The sequence below is a fragment of the Pleuronectes platessa genome, chromosome 11 (assembly GCF_947347685.1).
Source record: "Pleuronectes platessa chromosome 11, fPlePla1.1, whole genome shotgun sequence".
Taxonomy (NCBI): Eukaryota; Metazoa; Chordata; class Actinopteri; order Pleuronectiformes; family Pleuronectidae; genus Pleuronectes; species Pleuronectes platessa.
Window position 1 is genome coordinate 12003036 of NC_070636.1, and position 23939 is coordinate 12026974.

General features: G+C 44.0%; 4 protein-coding genes across 5 annotated transcripts; 3 read left to right on the plus strand and 1 right to left on the minus strand.

Annotated features, from left to right (window-relative positions):
* Nucleotides 1-3526: 3526 nt before the first annotated feature.
* LOC128450677 (Krueppel-like factor 11) lies at nt 3527-7174 on the plus strand. Its single transcript, XM_053434267.1, has 4 exons — nt 3527-3730; nt 4533-4799; nt 5205-6162; nt 6398-7174. The coding sequence occupies exons 1-4, from the start codon at nt 3692-3694 to the stop codon at nt 6697-6699; spliced, it is 1566 nt and encodes a 521-aa protein (XP_053290242.1). The 5' UTR covers nt 3527-3691; the 3' UTR covers nt 6700-7174.
* Nucleotides 7175-9124: 1950 nt separating this feature from the next.
* Nucleotides 9125-11455, plus strand: dnaaf2 (dynein axonemal assembly factor 2). The gene is made up of 2 exons (XM_053435256.1): nt 9125-11021; nt 11111-11455. Exons 1-2 carry the CDS (start codon nt 9282-9284, stop codon nt 11435-11437), a joined length of 2067 nt encoding a protein of 688 aa, XP_053291231.1. The 5' UTR covers nt 9125-9281; the 3' UTR covers nt 11438-11455.
* A 113-nt stretch (nt 11456-11568) lies between these two features.
* On the minus strand, nt 11569-16820 carry lrr1 (leucine rich repeat protein 1). Its single transcript, XM_053435258.1, has 5 exons — nt 16273-16820; nt 15010-15108; nt 13944-14196; nt 13030-13504; nt 11569-12693 (listed from the first exon to the last, which is right to left on the minus strand). Exons 1-5 carry the CDS (start codon nt 16453-16455, stop codon nt 12438-12440), a joined length of 1266 nt encoding a protein of 421 aa, XP_053291233.1. The 5' UTR covers nt 16456-16820; the 3' UTR covers nt 11569-12437.
* A 2351-nt stretch (nt 16821-19171) lies between these two features.
* Nucleotides 19172-23315, plus strand: LOC128451427 (uncharacterized). Of its 2 annotated transcripts, XM_053435259.1 has the most exons (6): nt 19172-19798; nt 21351-21430; nt 21794-22066; nt 22145-22180; nt 22696-22780; nt 22902-23315. In XM_053435259.1, exons 1-6 carry the CDS (start codon nt 19773-19775, stop codon nt 23062-23064), a joined length of 663 nt encoding a protein of 220 aa, XP_053291234.1. In that variant the 5' UTR covers nt 19172-19772; the 3' UTR covers nt 23065-23315. The 2 variants fall into 2 exon arrangements, with proteins under 2 accessions (XP_053291234.1, XP_053291235.1); XM_053435260.1 differs by lacking the exon at nt 22145-22180.
* Nucleotides 23316-23939: the final 624 nt, after the last annotated feature.

A 23939-nucleotide genomic window follows, 5' to 3' on the forward strand; every position in this document is an offset into this window, starting at 1 on the left:
GGGGGAGTTGGCTGTATAGGGGAGGGTGTGCATGCAGAGGCCCACGTAGGGCCAGCGTAACCTTTCCTCCAGATTCCCTAACCCAGTTGAGGCTGACTTCCCCACTTACATCACAAACAGGTCTCTGAACTTAGGCCCGGCCTGTCTGTCATGCCGTTACTCCTCCCTCTCCCCCTCTCTGCTCTCTAACTGCCTGCATTGTGGCCTGCTCTGCCCCAGCTCCGGGACCTCATTGCTCCCTGAGGTCATGCTTATGTGAGTCATGTACTGTGGTGCAGCCTACCTTAGCAGCGCGGCGCCAGAGCCAGGCTAACACACCTGCTACACACCCTTATGCTGCAGGCAAGCCGCAAACACCGGTTTAAGAGTGACATAAGGTACATCTTGGTCATGTGGGGGTTAGTAGATATATACGCAAAACAATCACGTAATATAAAAGGTCATGGGGGGTGTGCTCGTGACAGTCCGGTTTGGCCAACTGTGCTTCTTTTCTTTTACTAAAGTAGACCTACGTTGGTTCAAATCAAATAAGAAACTTTTTTTAGAAGCATAATCACAGCATCTTCTTCACACAATGGCTCCGAGAAGTTCGTTGGGACTTTCTGACACATTTCTCCCTTTGTCCAAATGCAGTTGGTGATGTAACAGTAAATGTAGGTCAGGACCAATTTGAATTCTCCGCCCGAGAATGAACTCATGGAGACGGTTCAACAGCGCCCCAGAGGAGAAGCTGCCAAACATACGTTAACATTTACATGAAGTTTAAAGAACGTGTTTAGAATCAGGGGGGAAGAGAGCGCAGTGATCCTTGCTTTACATCTCTTGCAAAATCATTGCAGTTCATCTAGACCTAAATGCATCACAGGCTATTTTAAAGGCTCAATTTGCTGCAGATGTAACTGTGATAATATATAAATGAAAAACCTCATATAGCCCATATGAATGTTAAGGGAGCTCTGATGTTGCCTCCATCCAGACATCCTTTAAAACAACAGCTACAGACAAAAGACGCATCGAGATCCTGACCATAGGTGTGGTTCACCAGTACCACTGCTGCCTCATTCACTTGTTATTTGTAGTTTAACTAGTGACCTCTAATAGATAACCTACTTTACATCGAAAACCTCAATAAACCTCACATGTCTGAAACATTTGAAGGAATAATGTAACATTTTTTACTCTACTACAAGGTTACAGGCTGTAGCAATAACGTGGATTCGAAACGTACTCGACTCACTTTGTTGCTTGGTGAATTTGTGTTTGTGTTATGAACCATCAAAGTGACTTGTTTATCTGTTTTTTTGCGTGAGAAACCTGCACAAATAGCTTCGAAAAAACAAGGCGCTTCATCTGAAACTGGTGTTGCATTCACGTGCTGTGGGAAAGGTGGTTAAAATGAGACTCGCTTAAGCCCTTTCGCTTTTAATGCTTTTTAAAGTTTTCCATCACCAACAATGTGTTGTATGCAATCGAAACAGTGTTAAAATGTCGTTTTCTAATAGCCTAGTAAGATGTGTCTGTAAGTGTTGATCACATCTGGGAAACCTTCTTTGAGTGTTTCTGCAGAATGTAAACTACAGTCTCCACTGGCAGAGAAGAACTGCAACATTTGGGTAATAACTATTAACTAATCTAAAATAAAAGCTGTGCGTATTGATGTCATATAGACTTGAAACCTTTTTCATAAGTGGTTATATTCTACCTTTTAATATGGGGTTAATATTGTGCAATGCACACATTTGCAGATTTGCCTACATAACAACAGAGGTAGGAATTTCCAACCCCCGCGTCGGAAGTTGCAACTGGAACGCCCCCTCAAGACAGTTTATCTACTTGGAAGGTCGAGGAACCTCAAACCCCGACTTTGAAATCCACTGTCAAACAGCAAATGTGGCCCAAATATCCCATAACAAATGTGGGCCTGGTAAATATTTGGTTCTCTAGGCAAGATGTAATCTGCATGTGAGCGTAAAGTTAATGGTGACTGTAGCTGCTTTCAGACATGCACTGGACTCTGCAGATCCTTTGTATTTCTCCGGAGGAGGTGCGTGTCCAAGTGAGATGCTCTGCAGTTCCCACGGACTTTATCTGCCTTGTATAAAGTTTGCAGAAAATCCAGGTTGATGTGTGAACGCAGCAGAGGATGATGCTTGTAACACGTGACAGTGAAAATACTGAAAAGAAAACAAAAAGGAAAAAACTAAAGGGACACAAAAATCTTACAGTTAAAAAGCAGTGACACACAAAGAAGACACAGAAGAAGATGTCAACAGAGTGTGAGGGGCTGCATCTGGCTGCTCCACCTCTCGCCTGAAAAGTGGGGAAGGATTGTTTACTTCACTTTTTATATCTTTTATCTATTATATGTTTTATTTAGATATGTTTATGTCTAAATAAATGTTACTTTGTATAAATATTAGAAAAAGGGAGTAAATAAGAAGTAAATAGTGAGTAAATATATATTGTTTATTTTTATTGCTTTTCTTATGTGTGTTTGTATGTTTTTATGTTCTATGTTCATTGTATGCACCAATAACCAGAGCAAATTCCTCTCAGGTGTAAACCTACTTGGCAATAAATACATTCTGATTCTGATTCTGGGGGGGTAATGAATGCGTCTGTGCCAAGAACTTCCTGCTATGTTGTGGATTTGTGAAATTAAAACTGGGTAAACTCCGGACCCAATTCTCCAGTTATTGAAACAGCTTATGGCCCAAAGAGCACAAAGCAGATTTGGGCCATATTTGGCCCCTTTGGTTGACATGCGGTATTGCTCTGGCTTACTTGTGGCCCACAACAGGCCAACAGGAGCAAGCCACCTGAGTGTGATCGTTCTAAGTGGTACCTGGGCTGAATGCGGGCCAAAACTGGACCAAAGCACTATTGTTTTTATTTATCTGTGGAGATTCTCTGTCTTTCAGGTCATGGTATATCCAAGTAATAAAATAACACGACAACTGGACTTGGTTGAGTATAAAGACGTTTCACCTCTCGTTAGGGACTCCTTAATGAATCATAACGACCCTAAATTTTTTCCGTTAGAACTGAAGAAGCTTCTTGGATAAGACGTGAAAAAACTCAACCAAGTCCAGCTGAACATATTTGTAAGTTGGATATAACATGAATATACCATGTTTTTATCTTCAATTTAAACACTGAACTTAATTGCACTAGTGGACGTGGACCCTTTGTTAAAGTGCACACGACGACTGCAACCTAGAAGCCGCATAGAGTTGTGTGATCGCTTTGTTCCCACAGTCCTGGAACGCCTCATAGACTCAATCGACCTTTCGCCCAGTTTAGCTGCTGGAGGTTCATCGGGTTTACTCTGACACTGCTGACTCCGCGGCCACGCCCACCAACGGCCACGCACCCCGTTTCCTCCAACCGCCCCGTTAGCACGCAGTGTTCACGCGCGCGCCGCTCCCCCATTGGCCGGGCCCCCGCACACACTCGAACGCCATTGGCCGAGTGTTGCCACCCGCCAGTGCGTGTTGTGAGTTTTGTTTTCCTTTTTTTTTTTTTGTGTCTGAGTGTTTCTCGCCCGTGTTGTAGTCTCTCAGCTGAGAGGAGGCAGCAGCGGCTCAGTCACACAAACCCTGCGCGACCCGAGCGCTGCCAACCGCCGCGTCTCTTTGTTCCCGAACGACAACAAGAGCAACGACCACCGGTTTCTCTCTCTCACCCATCGATGCCATCGCGTGAACCCGCGGACATGGACTCCCACGGGGTAAGACGTTTTTTCCCACCCGTTACCTTAGTTTTCTGTTTCTGACGTCCACTTGTTTACACAGCGGTCCCGCGGTGTCTGTAAACAAGCTAGATTGATGTGTCCTTCTATTCATATTATTTACTGTCACATTAACATCCCCCGTGAAGCTGAATCACTCCTCTTAAATCAATATTTATAAGTTAACATTTGTTTTTATTTTGTTTTTTTATGTCACCGCTGCATTTCTACTTTGCGTTTTGTTCTATATTTAAAAAAAGTAACACTAATGTGTTGTTTGGGATCATTTAAAATAACGTGGGAGGAAGTCTGCCAGGGTCACCGGGTTTGCCTCTTTTATTTTTTTATTTTTGGAGGGGGGCGGAGCTTCAATAATACGCTTTGTTCTCCGCATGAATTTATAATAAAAGTTGTAGCCACTTCCTGATCCGAACCCGCTTTATGGGGGATTTCACATGGCTCATCTCGGCAGCACGTCACTGTTTGGTCTATATTTGGCGAGGGGAGGTGTCCTGGCAGCGAGCCACCGGCAATGCATGCTGGGCTGAGGTGAAGTCGCCAACACCCCCCCCTCCCCTCCCCTCTCATTTTATTGGCAGCATGGTGCAGAGTGAACCCGGGAACTTCAGATGCTGACTGCGAAATCTTAGATTGCAAAGCTCCCCCCCCCCATCTGTTTGCATCCATGCCAATGTCATATGTCCACACAACCCATCATGCAGTGTGACTACGGCAACCGCAGGACGCCAAAGAACGTTAATTTTGCTTCATTTGTCTGACGTTCGTTTGTTCCTCCCTCCAGACCGAGTGCATGGATCAATATGTGTCCTTCGCAAAGAGGAGGAGGCATGACAGCGAGCACTCCGTCTCTGGCCTGGAGTACACAGACCTGGAGGCAGCGGAGGCCCTGGTGTGTATGAGCTCCTGGGGCCAGGGCCTCTTTCCCAGCAACAACAGGCCGAGCCCCTGCAAGCCCCGACCCCTCACTCCGGCCTCGGACTCCTGCGACTCCCTCCTGACGCCAGAGATTCCGGAGCCCCCGAAGGACTTTGTGTCCCTCTCCTCCCTGGTGAGACACTCCTCATACTTTACATGTGTCGGGCCATTTCGATAAAGTGTATTTCAGGTTTTGCAAGGGGGAGTTTGGAGCGAGACTTAGATATCAGGTGTTTGAGTAGTAAAGGGTATTCCTGAATATCAAGGTTTGCATCGAACCCCGTAACCTTTTCGATGTAATATCTAAAGATGACGGTGCTTTATCGCATGAGAGTGATGTTGACCTTCAGAAAGTTAGTTCTTGCACATACAGGGTCATAAAAACCTCAGTTTATAGCTCAGTGTTAACATTATCCTTGTATGTACCTGTCTGCTGCTACTCGTGATTTCTGCAAACACAGGTGCTTGTAAACTAAAGGCACACACTGTGATGTTATGGCACACTCCTCTACCTCCCCTTTTTTCCCTCTCTTTCTAGTGTATGACTCCCCCTCACAGCCCCAGCTTTGTTGAGACTTCCACATCCAGCACTGGCCTCCAGTCCAGCTTGGCTGTGTCCTTGCAGCGTGGTGGGCCCGGTCTCCATCAACCTTTCCTGGCACCCATTGCTGAAAAAAAAAGCTCCCTCCCCGCTCCGCCACAGCCCTGCCGAGCCATGGCGACCAGCGTCATCCGCCACACCGCAGACAGCACCCCCTGCCAACACCACATTCCAGTGGCCCCCAATCCAGAGAAAACTAGAGACACAGTGATGGCTACAATGGTCTGCCTGCAGCAACAACTGCAGCAGCAGCAGCACATCACAAGGACTGAGCAGATAACCTCACCTCCCTCTCCTCTCGCATCATTAAAGACAGAATTCAGGCCCAGTCCCTCAAAACCCTGTTTGGACATTGTCTCCACCCCCACCCCTTTCAACGCCCAACCGCAAAACAGCCCATCCCCTCCCATTATTACAGCAACCCTATCCCCACCTCCAGTCAGGAGCCCTCAAATCATCTGCCAGATGTTCCCTGTGAGCAGCCAATCAGGGATAATCTCAGCCTTCATCCCCGGCACGGTTCAGACATCCAATAATGGCATTCAGACCACCACCACACCGATCCTCTCCCAACACACCTCAGCGAACACCGGCACTATGCAGCAGTCCCTCATTGTGGGCTCGGCTATGCCCCAGGGGACGGTGATGCTGGTCCTCCCTCAGTCCTCAGTGTCTCAGGCCTCTCACTGCTCGCAGACTGTCATGACCCTGGGCAACACCAAGCTGCTACCTCTGGCCCCGGCCCCCATGTACGTACCAGCAGGGCCCAGCTGCAGCACGGCGCCCGCAAAGATGGACTTTTCTCGCAGGAGAAACTATGTGTGCACCTTCCCCGGCTGCAGGAAGACATACTTCAAAAGCTCACATCTCAAGGCTCACCTTCGAACACACACAGGTGAGCAGCACTTAAGAGAGTGTGGTTTGGCTGAAACTCATGAGATAGGGAGTTTAGTGTCACTAACATAGCTTAGGCTGACATCCTGTTTATAAAGCATTCCTTCTTTGGGCTTGCTTCTCCCGAGGGAAAGAGAGTGAGCTCATTGTTATGTCAGACCGGGCAATGTGACGCGAGAAGTTTTTATGACTGCAATGTGACTCACTTGCTGCCTCTCGCTGTTTTTCTCCTTTAGGTGAGAAGCCGTTCAGCTGCAGCTGGGACGGCTGCGACAAGAGGTTCGCCCGCTCCGACGAGCTCTCCCGTCACCGGCGAACGCACACCGGCGAGAAGAAGTTTGTGTGTCCCGTTTGCGACCGGCGATTCATGCGCAGCGATCACCTCACCAAACACGCGCGGCGCCACATGACCACAAAGAAAATTCCCTCCTGGCAGGCCGACGTCAGGAGCTTGAACAAAATGGCTGTGGGCAAAACGCCTCCCTCAAAACCAGGCCTCGCCACAATAAGCATGCTGGTACCTGCGGCCTCGAAATAGACCCTGAACACTGCCATCCCACTCACTCCCAAGATACCACAGGGATTCGGAGAGTAGCCAAGCACAGGAGGCTGCTGCTCTTCTACTCATGGGAAAGAGAAAAAAAAACATGCACTGGACTCTTTTCTTCCTCTCTACTGTTAATTTGTACATGTATGTTCCTCTAAAGGACTCTTTGTTTACTTTGATATAAGTGATCATTTGTATGCACCCTTGCCAAAGCCTTTGTATGAAGTTTGTCTTACACATTTCACCTTCTCCCCATCCTCAAAACAGATATCTATGTGAATGTATTGTATTGTTGTATGATTGCATTTATTTGTCATATCTGGGAAAAAATATTGACATGAAAGACAAATGTGTATATATGAATATTAATCAACAATACTATGATTATACCTTGATTATATCTCCCCGTATAACTTTTCATATTATTTAATACATATTTGTAATAAAATAAAACGGATAAAACAAGTCCGATTTGTTCATCTTGTGACTTTCCAATAACTAATCCTAGAAAAACAAGGCGCTGGATCATTGTAGAGTCAGCGATCTTTCCCGGAGGGAGTGAGTGTCGGCCCACATCCTGTTTGCGTCACACTGCGACTGCCCCCACCACCGCCCTCTCTCCCTCGTCAGCTGAAACTCACTCATGTCCTCTGAAATGTGCTGACTAGCCTGTGGGAAGCTTCCTGCTCAGTGAATAATATTTTTTTGTTTTTGTGAGTAAAGCTTTTCTACCGAGACAATCTGGGGACATGGTGTCCTGGTCATTAGCCGAGAGCCAGGATGCCTGATGAGTCAGAGGAGACACGTCTGTTTGCTTGTTCATCAGCAGATTATTTGAGGCATCAGCCCTGTTCCATTGGAGCTGTGTGCCTGTTGCGTAACACACCACTGGGTTTCATACACATATCTCTGGTATCTTTCAGCAGACACCCCCTGTTCTTATTACCAGTGGAAACACTGAAAGATACAGTTTATACAGAATTTACCACCCTGTGAGATTTTTTTTTAATGTTCTTGCTTCAAACTCAGAAATCAGAAGTATGTATGTGTAGATTTAACAATGCAAAATACAACAAGATGCAGTTGAGATGAATGATGACGAACATCCATCCTCCCGCTCATCCACACATTGACACCCGGTAACTACTAGTTTACCCGGCCTCCAATCACATGGTGAGAAATATGAACCGCTGGGGGGTGCGACCAATCACCTTTCTCCTCTGCGTACCCGCCCCTTTGCCTTACTGACCGACATACTCATTGGCCTGGCGCCACCGAGCGCTGGTCTGCAGCGATACCTGCTGGTAGAATGACATCAAATACACATTCAATTATACGAGATGTTCTGTTAGGTGTTGCACTTCATTTGATCATTTATATGTTTGTCCACTTAGAATCCAATTTTTTAATGATCAACATAAAACGTAAAATATTTTCATCTAAAATGTTCAACTCCAAATATTCTTTTTGTAAATAAAAAGACACGTAAGGCAAATACTAACTTTTCATTGCTTGAATATATTTGCAATACTTTACAGTATTATAAATACACACAGGGAATTTCACTATTTTTGTGAAAAAGAGGAAATATCTTTATTCTGTTTTTCCTCTTTTTACAGTCGTTTTTTTCCATTGCTTACTATATAAATATTGACTGGGTACTTGTTTTACACATATTGAGCTTTATATAATTGTTAAATATAGTAATTAAGAATCAGTATCATCTGTATGTGAAGCAAACACATTCCTTAAAAACAAATTTATTTTATTACATTTTGTTACGAAACAAACAGTTATTATTATTATTATATATTGAGACACTAATGTCAATTGATTGACTGTGCTCCTCCACACTCCAGAACTACTTTAATGCAACAATAACTTTAAAACCAATAATTGGGAACAAGTTCCTTTTTATCACTGTGAATAAAATTGAGTGTATTCATTTACATCAAGTTTGATGTTTATTTATAAATGAAGAAGACATCCTTGCAAATTTAAGGAGAGAAATATGGCAAGGGTATTGTTTTTAGATATATTTAGAACTTTTCACTTATAGAACATTATATTTAATCATGTATGTAATATACAATATATTACAATTATTTGTTTGACAATTAAATAGCCCGCAAGAATAAAGTAAATGGATTTGGAATGAAAATGTATTAAATAACAATAAATGATATATCCCATTTAGCCTAATTGCACAATAGCTAACTAATACGTTAATTTAGTCAATTGTAAACATGAAGATAAATTAATAAAGTAGGTCTATTTTTTCTTTTATGAATATAATTTATATATCTTGTTGGTTAAAATCATTCGTGAACCTGCCGGAAGTGATGTGGGTAAATGTTTCTCGGGGACGTGTTTCCTTGTTACACTACCAACTCTCAAGTTGCCATGGTTACACATAGACTCAGGCAGTACGTAAAGAACGTAGCAACTGACACGCAGTTTACGACTTTATCGGGAGTAGATAGTGTCGGTGAATATGTTATAATCTGACTTCTTCTCTGAGCTGGCCGTTAAACAGTGTGGAATCAAAGGCAGCTGCTTTTAAACAGCGTGATATGAAAGACGGCTCCATTCGTGTATCGGTGACTCTGCAGGAAAACTCGAACTTCAGTGAACTTAGTTTAGCTCAAATCGCCAACATGGAGGCCGGACAAAACCTGAAAGACCTGGACATGACGGCGGATGAAGTGGACAGGCTGAGAAAAGCGTTAAGAGATGACAAGTTCAGGGAGATGCTGCGAGATTACGCGGAGGAAATATCAGACCCGGAGAACAAGAGGAGGTACGAAGAGGAGATCGAGCTTTTGGAGCGTGAGAGAGGAAACAGCATCGACTTCATCCACCCGGAACCTTTCAGGGCTCTGAAGACGAGTGCGGACGGCAGCCGAAAGTGTTTCATCAACATTTGCTCCAACGAGAAAGTTGGAAAACCCGAGTGTAAGAGTGGTGTGTCGGAGGATGGCCGCAGGGGGCAGAGTTGGTCCATGCCCCACAGTCTGCACCCAGGGAGAAAGGACACGGACACACAGGGGAACCAGGTCACCATCTATGATGTCATCTTCCACCCTGACACCCTCCACATAGCGAGCAAAAACAAGAGGTTCATGGACATGGTGGACAGCACAGCCATTCAGGGGATCGAGAAGGCCTTTCAAGTCACTCTGGACAAAAAAAACATGCGGCAGTTGAAAACAAAGTACAAGGGCACCCCCCAGCCTTGTGTCATTCGCAAACCCATACCTGGATACAAAGACGAGGCGCCCCCAGTGCAGCCTGACCCTCTTGCCTTTCCATTCCCTGGGGATAAAGGACCTGCCCCATCCTCGCAAACCAAACCCTCAGAGTCACCTGCATCAAGAAACAGCAGTGATGCAGAACCTGAGAGTTTCCAGGTCCAGCCTCAACAGAGCAAAGAGCCGACCCAGCCCAACTACACGGTGAAGTACCGACATTTTGTCGATCTGCAGGACTTCAGGAACTCCAGAGACTCAGCTCAGAGCCCCAGGCCCAAGGAGATAGTTGTCACCATTGACCTGCCTCTGCTGAAGTCCGTCTCAGACACCAGCCTTGAGGTGATGAAGCAGACGCTGGTGCTAGACTCCGAGAAACCGGCGTACAGGCTCGAGCTGCCTCTGGCCTACCCTGTGGACGAGGACAAAGGAGAGGCCAAGTTTAACAAGCACAGAGGACAGCTGACGGTCACACTGCCTGTTCTTCCCTCTAATGAAGTGTTTGATTATGCTTCATGGCCTGCTGCGACTGTTGGTGACGGTCAGGGTGAAGGTGTTGATGAAAGGAATGTGAAGGAAAGCGAGGAGGAGAGAGGGAAGGAGCAGGAGAGGGGGATCGAGAAAGGTGAGGAGGAGCAAATATGTGTTGAGGAGGATGATGAGGAAGTAAAGCAGGAAAGAGTATATGAAGAGGATAAGAAGCAGCAGACAACGGGGGGAGGTGAAGATGAGGACAGAGAGGAGCAGATGAGAGGAGATCAGGGGGGTGTAAAGGGGGAGGAAAGAAGTGAAGTAGGCGAGGAGGAAGAATGGAGACCACATAAGAAAGAAGGGGAAGAGACTGAAGACGGTGTGGAGAGGGAGGCAAAATGCAAGAAGCAGAACGAAAAAGAAGAAAGTGTGGAGAAGGAAAGAGGAGAGGAGGAGAACGCAGAAGAGCAGAAACAGGAAAATGTGAATGAAGAAAAATTGACAGCTGAACACTCCAGAGAGGAGGAAGAAGTAAATCTGACAGAGATCCAAGAGAAAACTGAAAAGATGGAGGAAAACCTGCAAAATGTTCAGGTGAGATAAGTCCTGCCCAGGTTAGTTGTGTGGTAAAACTGATCTGCCGAGTTCTTTCTTCTTTTAAAGAAGTATTCTTTCTGTTCTAGGTGGAAGCAGTTGAGTTTCACAGTCACACATCCGGTGAGGAATTATCAGGCCACGACGTCGTAGAGGACGTTTCCCAAGGGACTGAAGTGTCTGAAACAGAAACAGCAAACGAGCCGGGTAGAGGAGGCTCGGGAGAGCAGAGCAAGAGGGACAACCTGGACGAGGACGACCTGCACACGGAGCAGATCTTCCAAACCCCAGTGCACAACGAAGAGCCTGCGTTACTGAGGGAAATTGATGAAGATGGAAAGGAAAACGTCCTCAGTGATCATTCCACACCTGCTGGGTTCATCCTCCATAACGCCCTGATGTATGAGCTGGACTGAGATCTCTCGTTTTCTCTATTACAGCAGTTTACAATCTCAGTTCATCGTAAAACATTGTTCAAGTTATTTTCAATTACATGATGCATAAATAAAGTCAGTAACCCATAATAAATTACCAAAGACAAGAGAGCTAATGCTTTAATTTTATTAATTTTTTTTCATACAGTGCATATATATATAGATGTATATATGTATAAAAACTTGTGGGTCATTAGCACAGTAAAAACCAACTCCATTTAGTGAGGCTGATGAGCCCTGAGGCACCGAGTTCAGGAGATTCATCCGACGTTTCTGTTCCCCTGCCGAGGACAAGTAGGTCAGTGGAGGAACCTGGATTTTGCTCTCAGAGGCAGGAAGAACAGAAACATCATTTAGTCTCAGTGTTGTTGCCTCACTATCGTTACATACAGTGAGGGACCAGCAGATACAGGAGTGAGGTTTATGCTTGTCTCCATGGTCATCCTTGATATGTGGGAAGTGCAGTACAGCTTGAACGTGAGAGTAAAACAGGCAGCTTGAAGCACTTTTAAAAACAGCCAAACAGAAGCTGTGTCTCAAATTCAGGGGCAGCATCCTTCAGAAGCTGCATTTGAAGACTGACTGCGTCACGGTGGTGCGACTATGCTGTCCAACTTCGAGGGCTCTTTCAAATGCGTCCTTTCATCAGCAACCATCGAAGGGAGAACCTTTTCTAGGATAGTGACAAACTTCAATGGGGTAATGGCACCACCAAGTATCAGGCTTCCTCCGTAGACCACATCCTTTTGGCTCAGCCTTCCTATGCCACACGGACCAGATCCTCTGAAGGAGGCGGCTCCTGAATTGGGACACAGCTAGAGTCGACATTGTCCTTTTATTAAAAGTCATTAGAAGAAAACTACCACTGAGCTATTTACTACTGCGGATTTTTCTTGCCAATGTCTCAAAAGATACCTTCAAGGTATCCAATGCAGGTTCCAGCTGTTTACAGGTTTTCGGTGAAACCACAGTTTGTACCTGCTCATCTTATTCCTCTTTGGAGGGAGCTGTCCAAAAATTCAGAGTAGCAGGAGAGCGAGCAGAAGTGCTGCTGCACCGGAGCATCTGTGCCTCCCATGTCATCCACCAGGACGACCGTTTGAGAGACTTGGTGCAGGTTCATGCTGACGGCCGTCTTGATGTAGAAGTTGATGCAGACGCGGCCGCAGTCGCAGGTCTTGGCTGTTTCCAGGTCCCGACACAAGTGGGCAGGGATGAGGTGAGGTCCGTACGGTATGCTGTGAAGTGAATCAGAAAGAAAGAATTTCATGAGCGTGCTGTAAGAGCTTGTGAACCAAAGACTAAACTAGAAGGGTAGAGTTCATGACTCTGCCAAGGCCCTGTCTCGTCATGTTCACCAAGAAGGTGAATATAATTCCGGAATCCACTCAAAAAGTTTTAAGGGTTTTTCCTTGGATCATTCCCAACTCCTCCACAAAATTCAAATTATAATCATTTCAGTATTTTTTACAAATCCTGCTAACTATCAATTAAAGTGACAGTAAATTACTGTTGAAAACAAAACCTCCTTGGTGGAGGTGATAAAAGAGGATGCTCTGAGCAGCCCTGCTCACCTGAGGTTGGACAGAGCCCGGGAGGCTAACTCTTGAAGTGGGAGTGGGAATGTGAGCTGCATTGTGTGGTCCATAGGATTGGGCTGGATGAAGGGGTTTCCGAACAGGTCCAGGTTCTCCAGACTCAGCTTGCGGAAGTCACCGGGCAGCGCCACCAGCTGGTTGTGTGCTGCCGACAGGAACCTCAGCTTCGAGAGTTGGCCGACGTGAAACGGCAGACAGGCGAGCTCGTTGTCGTCCAGTTTGAGGTTGACCAGTTCTCTGAGCTGGCAGAACTGGGCGGGGAGCGTCTGCAGTCGATTCTGGCTGAGGTCCAGGAGCTGGAGGGTCCGCTGCAGCGTGGACAGGCACAGCGCCACGCTGAACGCCTCCAGGTGGTTGTTGTGGAGGATGAGTTCAGAGAGGCAGCCGAGGTCCCCGATGGTGGCAGGAAGTTTCTTGATGTGGTTGTTGCTGAGGTCCAGTTTGCGGAGAGCTGCATAATGGAAAAAAAAAGAAGAAAGATAGTGATTATAACTTAAAGAGCTACTCCAGCTATTTGGTCATGCATTGCCATCAAAATGGGGAAACAAATTGTGGGGGGTAAGAGAGGCTAAATCAAAGCAGCACAAGTTCAGCTCCTCTATTTGTTTCTACTAAAGTTCAAGCTCTTAGAACACTGGACCCAACATTTTACATCGGTAAATCTAGTTTGGAAAACCTCCCACCTGATAATAAAACATAATAAAACTATTTTAACAGACTGAGCAGGAAACATTTGTGCGTAAATCTGGCAAATCTTAACATAATCAATGTTCTATGAACTTTAAAAGGGAATAAAAAGTGTATTTAAAAAAAAATCAAATGCCGTTAAACTCTATAGGCCAGAATTTAATTTCCACCACTGAGCCGACAACTCGGTCATTTCTCTTTACCTTTGAGGGACAGCATCCGCATGTCCACACGGGACAGTTTGCAGTAGGACACCTGCAGCTGCTCCAGAGAGTAGGGGAAGCTGGAGGCGAGGGGGTAGTCCTTCTTGGACACGATGGTGAGTTTCTTCTTGGGCTGCTCCACGTCCCTGGCGCGGACGGGCGTGAGCGTGGAGAGGGGCAGGCTGCTGGTGTCGCTTCCTCTGTCTGCCAGGCGAGCGGCCGAGAGGAAGTTTTTCAAGCTATTTGCATCAGCCTAGCAAACGAATACATAAAAATCAGGTTACACGCGGATTGATGGATGAACAGGTGACTGAAACAGCAGGTTCACAGTTTCCTCTCTGACCGGATTCCTTAAAATATCAAACCTAGATTAAAAAGCAGAGAAATCATCCTGACACACTTCCTTTGAATGAATTTGATGGACTTTATGCTGTTGAGAAAACCACGTGTGAAATTGAAGATCAGGAAATAAGGGATTGAAGCCTTTTTAACACCTGTATTACCCAACAAATTGTAACATTAAGCTTATCAACCAAATTCAAGGCCATATTCTGTTATAGTGGTGTCAAGGTTCAAAACAAATTGTCATTCAGCTGGATAACTGGACTTGTTTTCCCTGTTTACCTGCATCATGCGGTGTCAGTCAGTTCACAGATGTGTGTGTGTGTGTGTCTCTGTGACGGGTTGAACTATAGAAGAATCTGGGTGAAAGGTCAACCCGGCTTCAAAACAACCAGGGGAGCTTTTAACAGCAACTGGAAACAATGAGGCTTCTATGGTGTCTGTCCAGGCACCGGCTGCAGTCAAAACAACCGTCCACGTCTGTCTGGTTGATAAATGTGCGAGTAAACAGCCCGACACTCGTCTTTGTCCCGATTTGTTCTCGCCTCACATGGTAAACACCACTATGAGTCCGCGCTGTTCATGCACTTGTGAACCAAAGGACTGGTACCATTCTCTTTCTGTGGCTACTTTTAAGAGGAAATGATATCTAAATATATCTTCTTCCTCTGTTATTAAACACCTTTACTCGCAGACTGTAATTATACCACGAAGGACCTCGTACCTTGCTCAAACAAATGTCGACAGGAGGTTCCTTTAGTCTCACAGTGGCTTTGCCTTCCTCCACAAACCATGTGAAGAACTTCTCTATGTTGTCTTTCAGCTGCAAGAGAAAGTGGGCACATGTTGAACAGTGGAAAAATACATTTCACAAAACGAGAGCAGACGGTGGGTGAATCACGCGACAAGTTTCCACAGGAGAACGTGTTAATTGTTATGTCATCAAGCTGGTTTATATATCAACTTTAAAGAGGTATGACTGTAAATCAGAGAAATAGGCTCTTGACGGAAGCGTTTCTGAAAACAACACTGCTCGAGTTTCCAGTCAAGGTCTCTCTGGGAAAGATGATGAATATTTAAAAAAAAATTATTTAAGGGACTATGAGAAAAAAATACAGTCAATAAAGGTTGAAACTATAACAGAAGACCTGGATGTTAGTTCATAAATAAATGACTTTTTATCAAACTATGCTGAATTCAAGTGAACTAAAGTGTCAAATTATTACTGCAAGATAAATGTATGTTTGATGCTGAGCTGAGGTTAATGTCTTTATGTCTGTAAACCAGGTCAGTAACAATATGAACAGAGTAGATGGAATGTAGGACTGGATGATAAGTCAAAAAAACAAAATAATATCTATATGATTTTAACATTGTGTCAATCATATATCGATGTTTTGCATTTTCATCGTGTAAGCGCAGTTGGGAGGCAAAACATATGATTGATCGGCCTCAGATTTAGTAAATGTTTTAAAATGTTTGTCATTCTCATAGGGAAGAGTTTGAAACCACAGCTTTCTCTCAGGAGCCATTTTAACCTTAAAATAAACAATAGTATGAGATTTATTGTGATAATTATCGCTACTGACTGATATAGTATCCAGCACTAGTTACATTACTTCCTGGTTCTCGACTTAAGTCTCTATGAATACAAACATGGCTCTTAATCAATAGTGAGGATTCAAATTATACAGATCGTGGACCCATTGGCTGTAAGTGGTGTGACAGATATCTGGTGTGTGTATAATAAGCCTGAGCTAAACGTCACTTTATATGCAGCCATAGTTGTTGTGCGTCTGTGTTTACACGCTTTCACCTGCTGTTTACAGAATTCAACTGACAATTAATAAAAATACAAACCGGCAACTTTGAAATCATATAATTAGAAGAAACTTGCAATCGGCCTGATTTGAAAACAACGACAGACCCACATTAGTGATCAGTGGTGACAGTCAGTGCAGTCGTGTAGTGAACTATGACAACAGACCTTGTACTTGGAGCCGGATCTGTCTTTAGCGGTGCAGATCATCATGAAGATGTTGCCGCGCTGACTCGTCTTGTCCACATGTCTCCCGATGGACAGCACCGCTCTGTTCCCCTTCCCCCGATTCCTCATCCCGAACGTGGGCAGCATCCGATTCACCACCTCCACGTCGCACTGCAGCTTCATGGCAGCCGCTGACCGAGCACCGGGGGGGTCGAGCCCCGGCCACACACTACGGGTTCAAACGGAGACGAGAGGAGGGAAACTTCCGCCACGAAGCTGGAAACTTGACACGGCGGAGGAGCTGCGGCCACATCCGTCCCCGTCCTGGATGTCAACAACCGAGCGGCACCGCGTCCCAACGGGGATTCGGAAGCTCCGGCGCGGCCCTCTGTCTCCCTGCACTCCGCCTACAGCCGGAACACTCCACCTGTCCACGGTAACTGCAGCTTGTCTCCTCGGGGTTCTTCAGTAAACTGTCAATGTCCCGGACATTTTCCTCTCTGTTGTCAGGTAGCCGCCGTTAGCATGAGAGCCCGCGCGCGTGGGAAGTGACGTCAGAGAGGCGTCTCTTTCGCGCGCACATTGGAGGAAGTGTTTGTCGAGGTGGCAGGTTTCACTTCGGTCTGATCAAACTATCAATTATCCAGTGTTTTGCGTGAACGAACGCAAAAGGCCGCGTTTATTGAACACGTTCACTTTTATCAGAACGATGAACTGAACGCAACACAATGACAAATAATCAATTTGAACTGTGAACACGTTCATATTGTAGCGTCCTCGCGTATAGACAACAGGAAACTTCTGTCTTTATGTGTAACTTTATTAAAGTCAAGCGAACAAGACACACTTCTTGTTCGTAACTCCAACACTCCTACCCATAATTGTTGGACTGTAAACAGATGCACACACAGGCAGACAAATTTGTAAGCTATAAAAAAACAATAAAAATATATATCATATGCATCGTGCTGTTATCACTGTTGTGAAGTGAAATGAAACTCCCTTCTTTTTTTTCTGTTCATGCTAAAATAAAGTGGATTCACTTGGTCTGACTTTTTTGATCACATCTTTATAAAACATCTCATTAGCTTCACACTACAAACCCTATGGGGGGGGGGGGGGGGGGGGTTTGAGAGAAGATTCCAGATTCATTCACTAGACTGGAACTCAGTAGAGCTCAACAGAGCCGTATAGGTTCATCTCTGATCCACACACCTAGTTGTGTGGTTATTGGTCCAGTAGTTTATTACATAAACCTGTTGACTGACAAATCAGAGATGAAACATAACCTCCTTAGCAGAGGTAATAAAACCTCCACCCATTTATCAAGGAAATGTCAACAACATTAATAATTATTAGAAACACAACAGGAAATTAAAAGTAGAAGATGTTTAGAGAATATCTAAATAGTTGACGGGGTAATTTTCTTTTGGTCAACTTATCAATTCATTTATTAAAAGCTAATTTTGCATTGTATATATTGGTTTATTTTGGTCGTGCACTGATTGCTGGTTGTAAATCAAATTGCCCTTGAAGGATATTAAAGATTTTCTTTTATGGACAACTTTAGTTAATCACAAGCTGCACAAACCAGCTTTGATTAACCCAGCAGCCAGCAGGGGGCAGCCTCAGAACATCACAGCAGACTGTGATTATTGTAAGGCTTCCGAAGGCAAGGTTGGAAAGTACTGGGTCATTCTCTAACAATAGGTTTTAAAGCATGTTAAATCATCCAGTATCTAAAAGCCAAAAATATAAAAGTAACTTTTAAGTAAGGCTTTCAAATATATGTAGTAAAGTAGAAAATATTTTTTCTGAAGTGTTTATCAAAAGCAGCATAAAATGACATGGACACACGCATACGATAATTTGTCCATCTTCTTTGTGTGCTTAGTTCCTCGCGGCAATCAGCAAGCGGTGTGGCCTAGTCGGTAGAGCGTTCGTCTTTAACAAGTAGGAACCGGGTTCAAATCCCACAGTCTCCCATCTTCAAACTGGCAATAATCTGATATCTTTAAATTGGCAGGATTCCTCCTATTAATTGCTAAATATCTTACACTATGTAAATTTAAATTAATTAAATATAAAAACAGGGAAAAATTTAATTTAAAATAATAAAAAAAAAAGAAAAAAAAAGAAAAACTGCGTGCGCAATTCCTGCACAGTAGGCTTCTGCGCAGGATGTGCGCAGTGGGATAATGGGTATTGATTAATTGAAGAGTGATTGTGAATTTGGGGACGGCCATCTCTACTTGTAGTTATAAGACAGTGACAGGTGATATACAATGTTTCTTCTTCTCTTCTTTTTTCCGTGAAAGTTATTGCTAAACAAATTTAGTTAAGACATTTTTCCATTTTCATGTTGAACTGTCAAACAATTAAAAACAACTTCTATTTTAGTTTTCTTTGTGTTATTTTCTCTAGTTGTGTCTCCTAACACTGCACCTGCACACCACAAATTGTTTTCAACTCTTTTTCCAACTTCAGTTTGTTTTAATTTCAGGAGTTCAGACAGTTTTTATGAATAGGTTATTCATATTTTACCCTCGATGCAGTCTGTGGGATTTGACATACTCACGTCCAGGGGTGGACTGGCCATCTGGCATACCGGGCATCGTCCCGGTGGGCCGTTGACCCAATGTGGGCCGGTCTGGTCCGCTATGGTTTTTTTTGTTTTGTTGTTTTTCTCTTCTTCCTCTCTAAATTCCCTCCAATTGGGCCGGCCAATTGGCTACAGAGGGCTAGCAGTGTGTTGCCAGTATCGACACATATTATTGGTCTATTGTTTGTCATTGTCAATCAGTCATGGGCTGACAGGCTCAGAGAGCCCTGACGAGCGAGGAGGACTCGACAATGATGAGCGAGTGGAGGCAGACATGTTAAGTAACGTTGGCCTGGCGCTGGCTAGGCTACATTTTTGAGACATGTCCAAAACAGAGTAGAAAACGTTTTTGATTTGGTTTTAATATGCCGAATTGTGATATTATGGGTTATTATTGTTCAGATGATTTAGCTAAGCTAGCTAAGAGCTACTAACGTCGTTTACTGTTGCCATAGCATCAGTAAACTTTCTGAGCTGTAAATAGAGATGAGAGTGCTTATGTGTTGATCCTTAATGGTGTGATCATGTACACTAAATTATCAATTATTACAGGTTGTTGTGATATATTTGAGGAGTCGTTCTCCCTTCGTTTTATATGTGGACATTTGGGACCACTGTTAGAATTGTAAGTTTATCATGTATTTTTTAATGTATAAATTCATACTTCATTATTATAATAATTTTCAAAAGGTTTTAAAAGAAACACACATCCAAAAAGTTCTCAACTCTAGGTTCAGGACAGAGGAAAACATTTTCTTTATTTTTCAGACATTATAATGTATCCATGTCCTTCTCCGGTTGACCACTTGACATGTGAGAGCCTGAGGAGTTGTTCCCCCTCTGTCCATGTTCGAGGACTTGCTCTCTGTCTGCCTCCACTCTCTGCCTTCACTGTACCATGTCTGTTGAGTCTCCTCTAGTCTGGTGAGTTTATCATGTTTTATGTTTTATGAAATCATACTTAATTTGTGATGATTAGAGACATTATAATGTATCCATGTCCTTCTCAGGTTGACCACTGGACATGTGAGAGCCTGAGGAGTTGTTTTCCAGACACAGGTAGAGCTGGCAGGGGCGTCACCCTGGGCCTGCCCTTTTGGGCTGGGCTTCAGCTGCAGATCTAAAGGCTGCTTCCAGGGGCATGGGGCCCTCAGCCTTTGTTTTTCTTTGCTTCTGCACCTTACAACATACATCACACCTTATTTTCACACATCCAAACACTGTTTACGCCACTGACGCGTAACATATTTGACACATCCCACTACGTAGTTAGAGCTATCTTGATTTGGAGTTAAATACATTTACTTTTGGCATAAGAGGTTTGTGTGTGGCCTCTGTTCTTGTTACCATCTTTGAGCTAGGTGGTAACAGTAGTATGCATGAGAGAAGACGCCGCGAGATTTGTGGACTTCTATGTGGTGTCCGTTGATAATGTAGTGGGCTGGTCTGGACAGACAATGCCAGGGCTGAATTTTTGTCCCAGTCCACCCCTGCCTTCAGCGCATTTCTTTGTCCATCGGTCATAATGCAGCCCCTGACGTATGAATGTGGCCATGCATATGGACGCTGTAACTCCGCTGTCCCTCCTGCCCTGATTGTGTCGGAGGGATTCCACTCGCTCGCTCTTGGCAGCGCTCCCAGTGGCCTGTGGAGGAGGACGAGATGTTTTTAATGAAATAGCTTGACCTTTGTCTATTGCACTCGCATGCCCTGTCTATAAAGTACACCACAACTGAATGCTGCTCAGTGTGGGAGGCAAACAGCAGCTAATACAACCTTGGGCGGTGATTCTCAGTATCTGCTGAAACAGCCCTGGGTATTTTTTTTAGTGCAGAGGTTCAACTTTTCTGTTCTGGATTTCCAGAGCTGATAGTAAAATATATAATTTCGACTCCAATTGTATTCAGCTGATGATTCCAGAAGTCTGTGTGTATTTGGAACACGTGTCTTAGGCTTCACACTTGACATGTGCAGTTTTGAATTTGATGTGATTAGCACACACAGTAGGTTCAGTATAAACAGTATAAACAGCGGCTTGCGGTCAGAGGGGCTTGGGCAGCGTGCCTCAGTCTGTGGACCGAGATGAACTTATCTTCTGCTCTGCCAGATCCTTTTGATAATTATGATTTTTTTTTATTTAACAACATCAAACTGACCTGAGCGTTCGTGTGTGTCGCAGATGCTGATCTCCCTCATGGCGACACCATTCACAGAATCATTATCTTAAGCAATTTGTCCACAAAATAAAAGCACATTCTTAATTTTGTTGCTAAAATACTTTATATCGAGCTGAATTACAGAGCTTTTATTTTGAAAACTTGTGTCTGAAGATTGTGTTTGTTACTTTATGAAAACTGATACTCCAGTTTGAGATTCACTGAACGTTGAGTAAACAGGTGAACTGCTCTTTGTGTTCGTCGGACTTTTCTTGCCACAGCTCAATTCCTGCAGGTCATTCTTTCTTTCTCAATTTCAGCAAGATAACGTGCAACCAGCATCAGCACCGGCCCAAACAGCCCCTTCCAAACAGGCAGGTTGAGAACATCCACTGCTTGTGTAAGAACTATTCTGATACTGACCCAAAAATGCAACCTTAAATATTCTTGGTGCGAAACTTTACCTACAGAACCAACCTGCAGAGCTCTTCTCCCTCTACCGGCCTGTGACGGTGCATGTGGGGTGACGTGGCCCCGCTGAGCGATGGGACTCGTCCCCCGTGTCCTCTGCTAATCGAGGCTCTGCCTGTCTGGGTTAATTGCGAGAGTTTAGTGAGGGTGGGACCAGGGGCGTTTCTAGGGTTGAAAGAAAGGGGGGGCTTAGCCCCTAAGGATGCTGAATGTTTGCGCCCGCAAAAATTCAGCATCCTTAGGGGCTAAAAGTAGTAGGAGTTCAATCTTGCCTTCTATTTTTCTTCCACAGATGGCGACATAATTCTGAAGACCCAAGCCTCCCCTGTGTTTACGGATGACGATGTCACCTTGTGTTATCAGCATCAGAGCGGCAAACACAAACAAACCAGCTTCTTTAAAAACGGAGCATTGATTGACTCTAACAGTTCGTCCGGTTCAGACCGAGTCATAAAGATGACTCTTAAGAATGTGACACGGGAAGATGAAGGCTTCTACAGGTGTGCGTCCCACGACAGACAGCTGCAGAGTCCAGAGAGCTGGTTATCAGTGAGACCGGACAGAGGTCAGCTGAACATCATCACTCTGCTGTGTGTTCTATAGAAGTGGATCAGTGTCACATATCAACTGTTGTTTCTTTTAGGAAACTTCACATCAGAGGAGACTCCAGCCTCCACTGGTATTTTTCTTATTCATATACATCTACTTGTTTTGGAGGAAATACTCAATATTAATCAACACATTTTCCATTATTGAGTGAAGCCTTTTGGTTGTCTGGTTCTCCTCCTGCTCTGTCTCTTCATCAAGGTCTAATTTCATCAGGAAGATCCCTCAGGATCTAATGAGATGAAAGAAACTACAATGGGACTCAGTAGAGCGCATATTCACCAAGGCCCAGCAGTCCCCTTAAATACAATCAAGCTGCACCAAATTTCACACACTCATAGATATCAGTCCTCTACATACGGCAGATTTTTTTCATTAAGGTCCAAGAATTATTCCCTAGGAAAACGTTTTAAAAGCACAATGTTAAAGAAAGAGTTTAAAAATGACTGGATCAGCTCAATACCAAAATACAGTGGGCCCTTTCCTGACACTTACTACATCTGTCTGCCAAGTTGATTGGAAATCCAATTGTTGTTGTTATTATAACAGTTTTATTTATTTAAACAAGTATTATGTCGTCTTGATCAGGTTCCTGGAAATGGATCATTGCTTCATGTGGGGTTCTACTTCTGATCGTCATTCCTTTGACTGTTTGGCTCGTTTGTCACTACAGGTTAGTATTTATAAAATTTTCATCCGTCTTGACTTCCTACTTTCTACTTTTCTACTGCATGAACGACAAGCCCAACAGGTGGTGAAGTAAATGATTCACTGCCTGTTGTATTTTCTTGAAGGTACCAGAAGTTCTGCACTTGGAGCTGCTGGCCTGTTTCCAAACAGGAAGTTCCAGCAGGGGTGCTTCCTGCCACCAAGTTGAATGTGACGGAGGTAAAGTGGGACCTGTCCTGGATGGAGATGTCCAACCTGTTGGAAAAGGATTCTTATTGTGGCACGTAAAGGGAAACTCTCTTCTGAAGCCCAGAGACTTAACTATTGGGTCAAACCTATGAGAAAGCTCAGTCAGTGCTGCAATTTGTAGTATTTGATGGTCACATGTCAAAATAGTGCTACCTGATATATTTTTGAATTGAATTAAATGAGATGTTTAGGATTTATAAGGATGACTACATTTGCTGATGGTGCAGATTTGATAGCTTCCAATACAAATGTTATTGTTTCAGTTGTCACATTTGTCAATGTCAATACTCTTGCACATTTTGTCAATACTCTTGCACATTTAAACGTCTCTCCTTTGAGTACATTTTGAAACTAAGAATCGTATTTGTTATATCTTATTATCTAATCATTAATATAATTGACTGTTCTAAATCATTTTACATGTATCATTTCTCCTGTGTTTGTTCGAGGTTCCATGTTGTTTGCTCCCTTTGAATCGTTATTTGCTATTTCTTGTCGTCTGAAGTTATAAAAGTCATGGAGATCGTCGTGCTTGTTTTATATCTTTTAAGGCAGAACAAACAACTACCAAGAAACTAGAAATAACTATAAAGATTAACCAAACAAATGAAGTTCATATATTCCAACAGCCTCTACAGCGGTCAAACCAGTTAGGCCTCATTGATAGACCATGTTAGCTACCAATTTGTTGCAAACAGTACACGTCTTCTTAAATAGACCTAAAATCAACTTTAGACAGAAAGATGTTAAGAATCTCCAGTACTAAGAATCTAAAACAGTAAAAATTAACTCTGAGATGTTTTTGAAATCCGACCTTCAAAATCATACTGTCATGCCATGTGTAAGGTAGGGCAGTCGGTGGATGAACAGAATGTGTGTCCATTCATCGTTGAGGAAGATATCAGGAAGTCCTA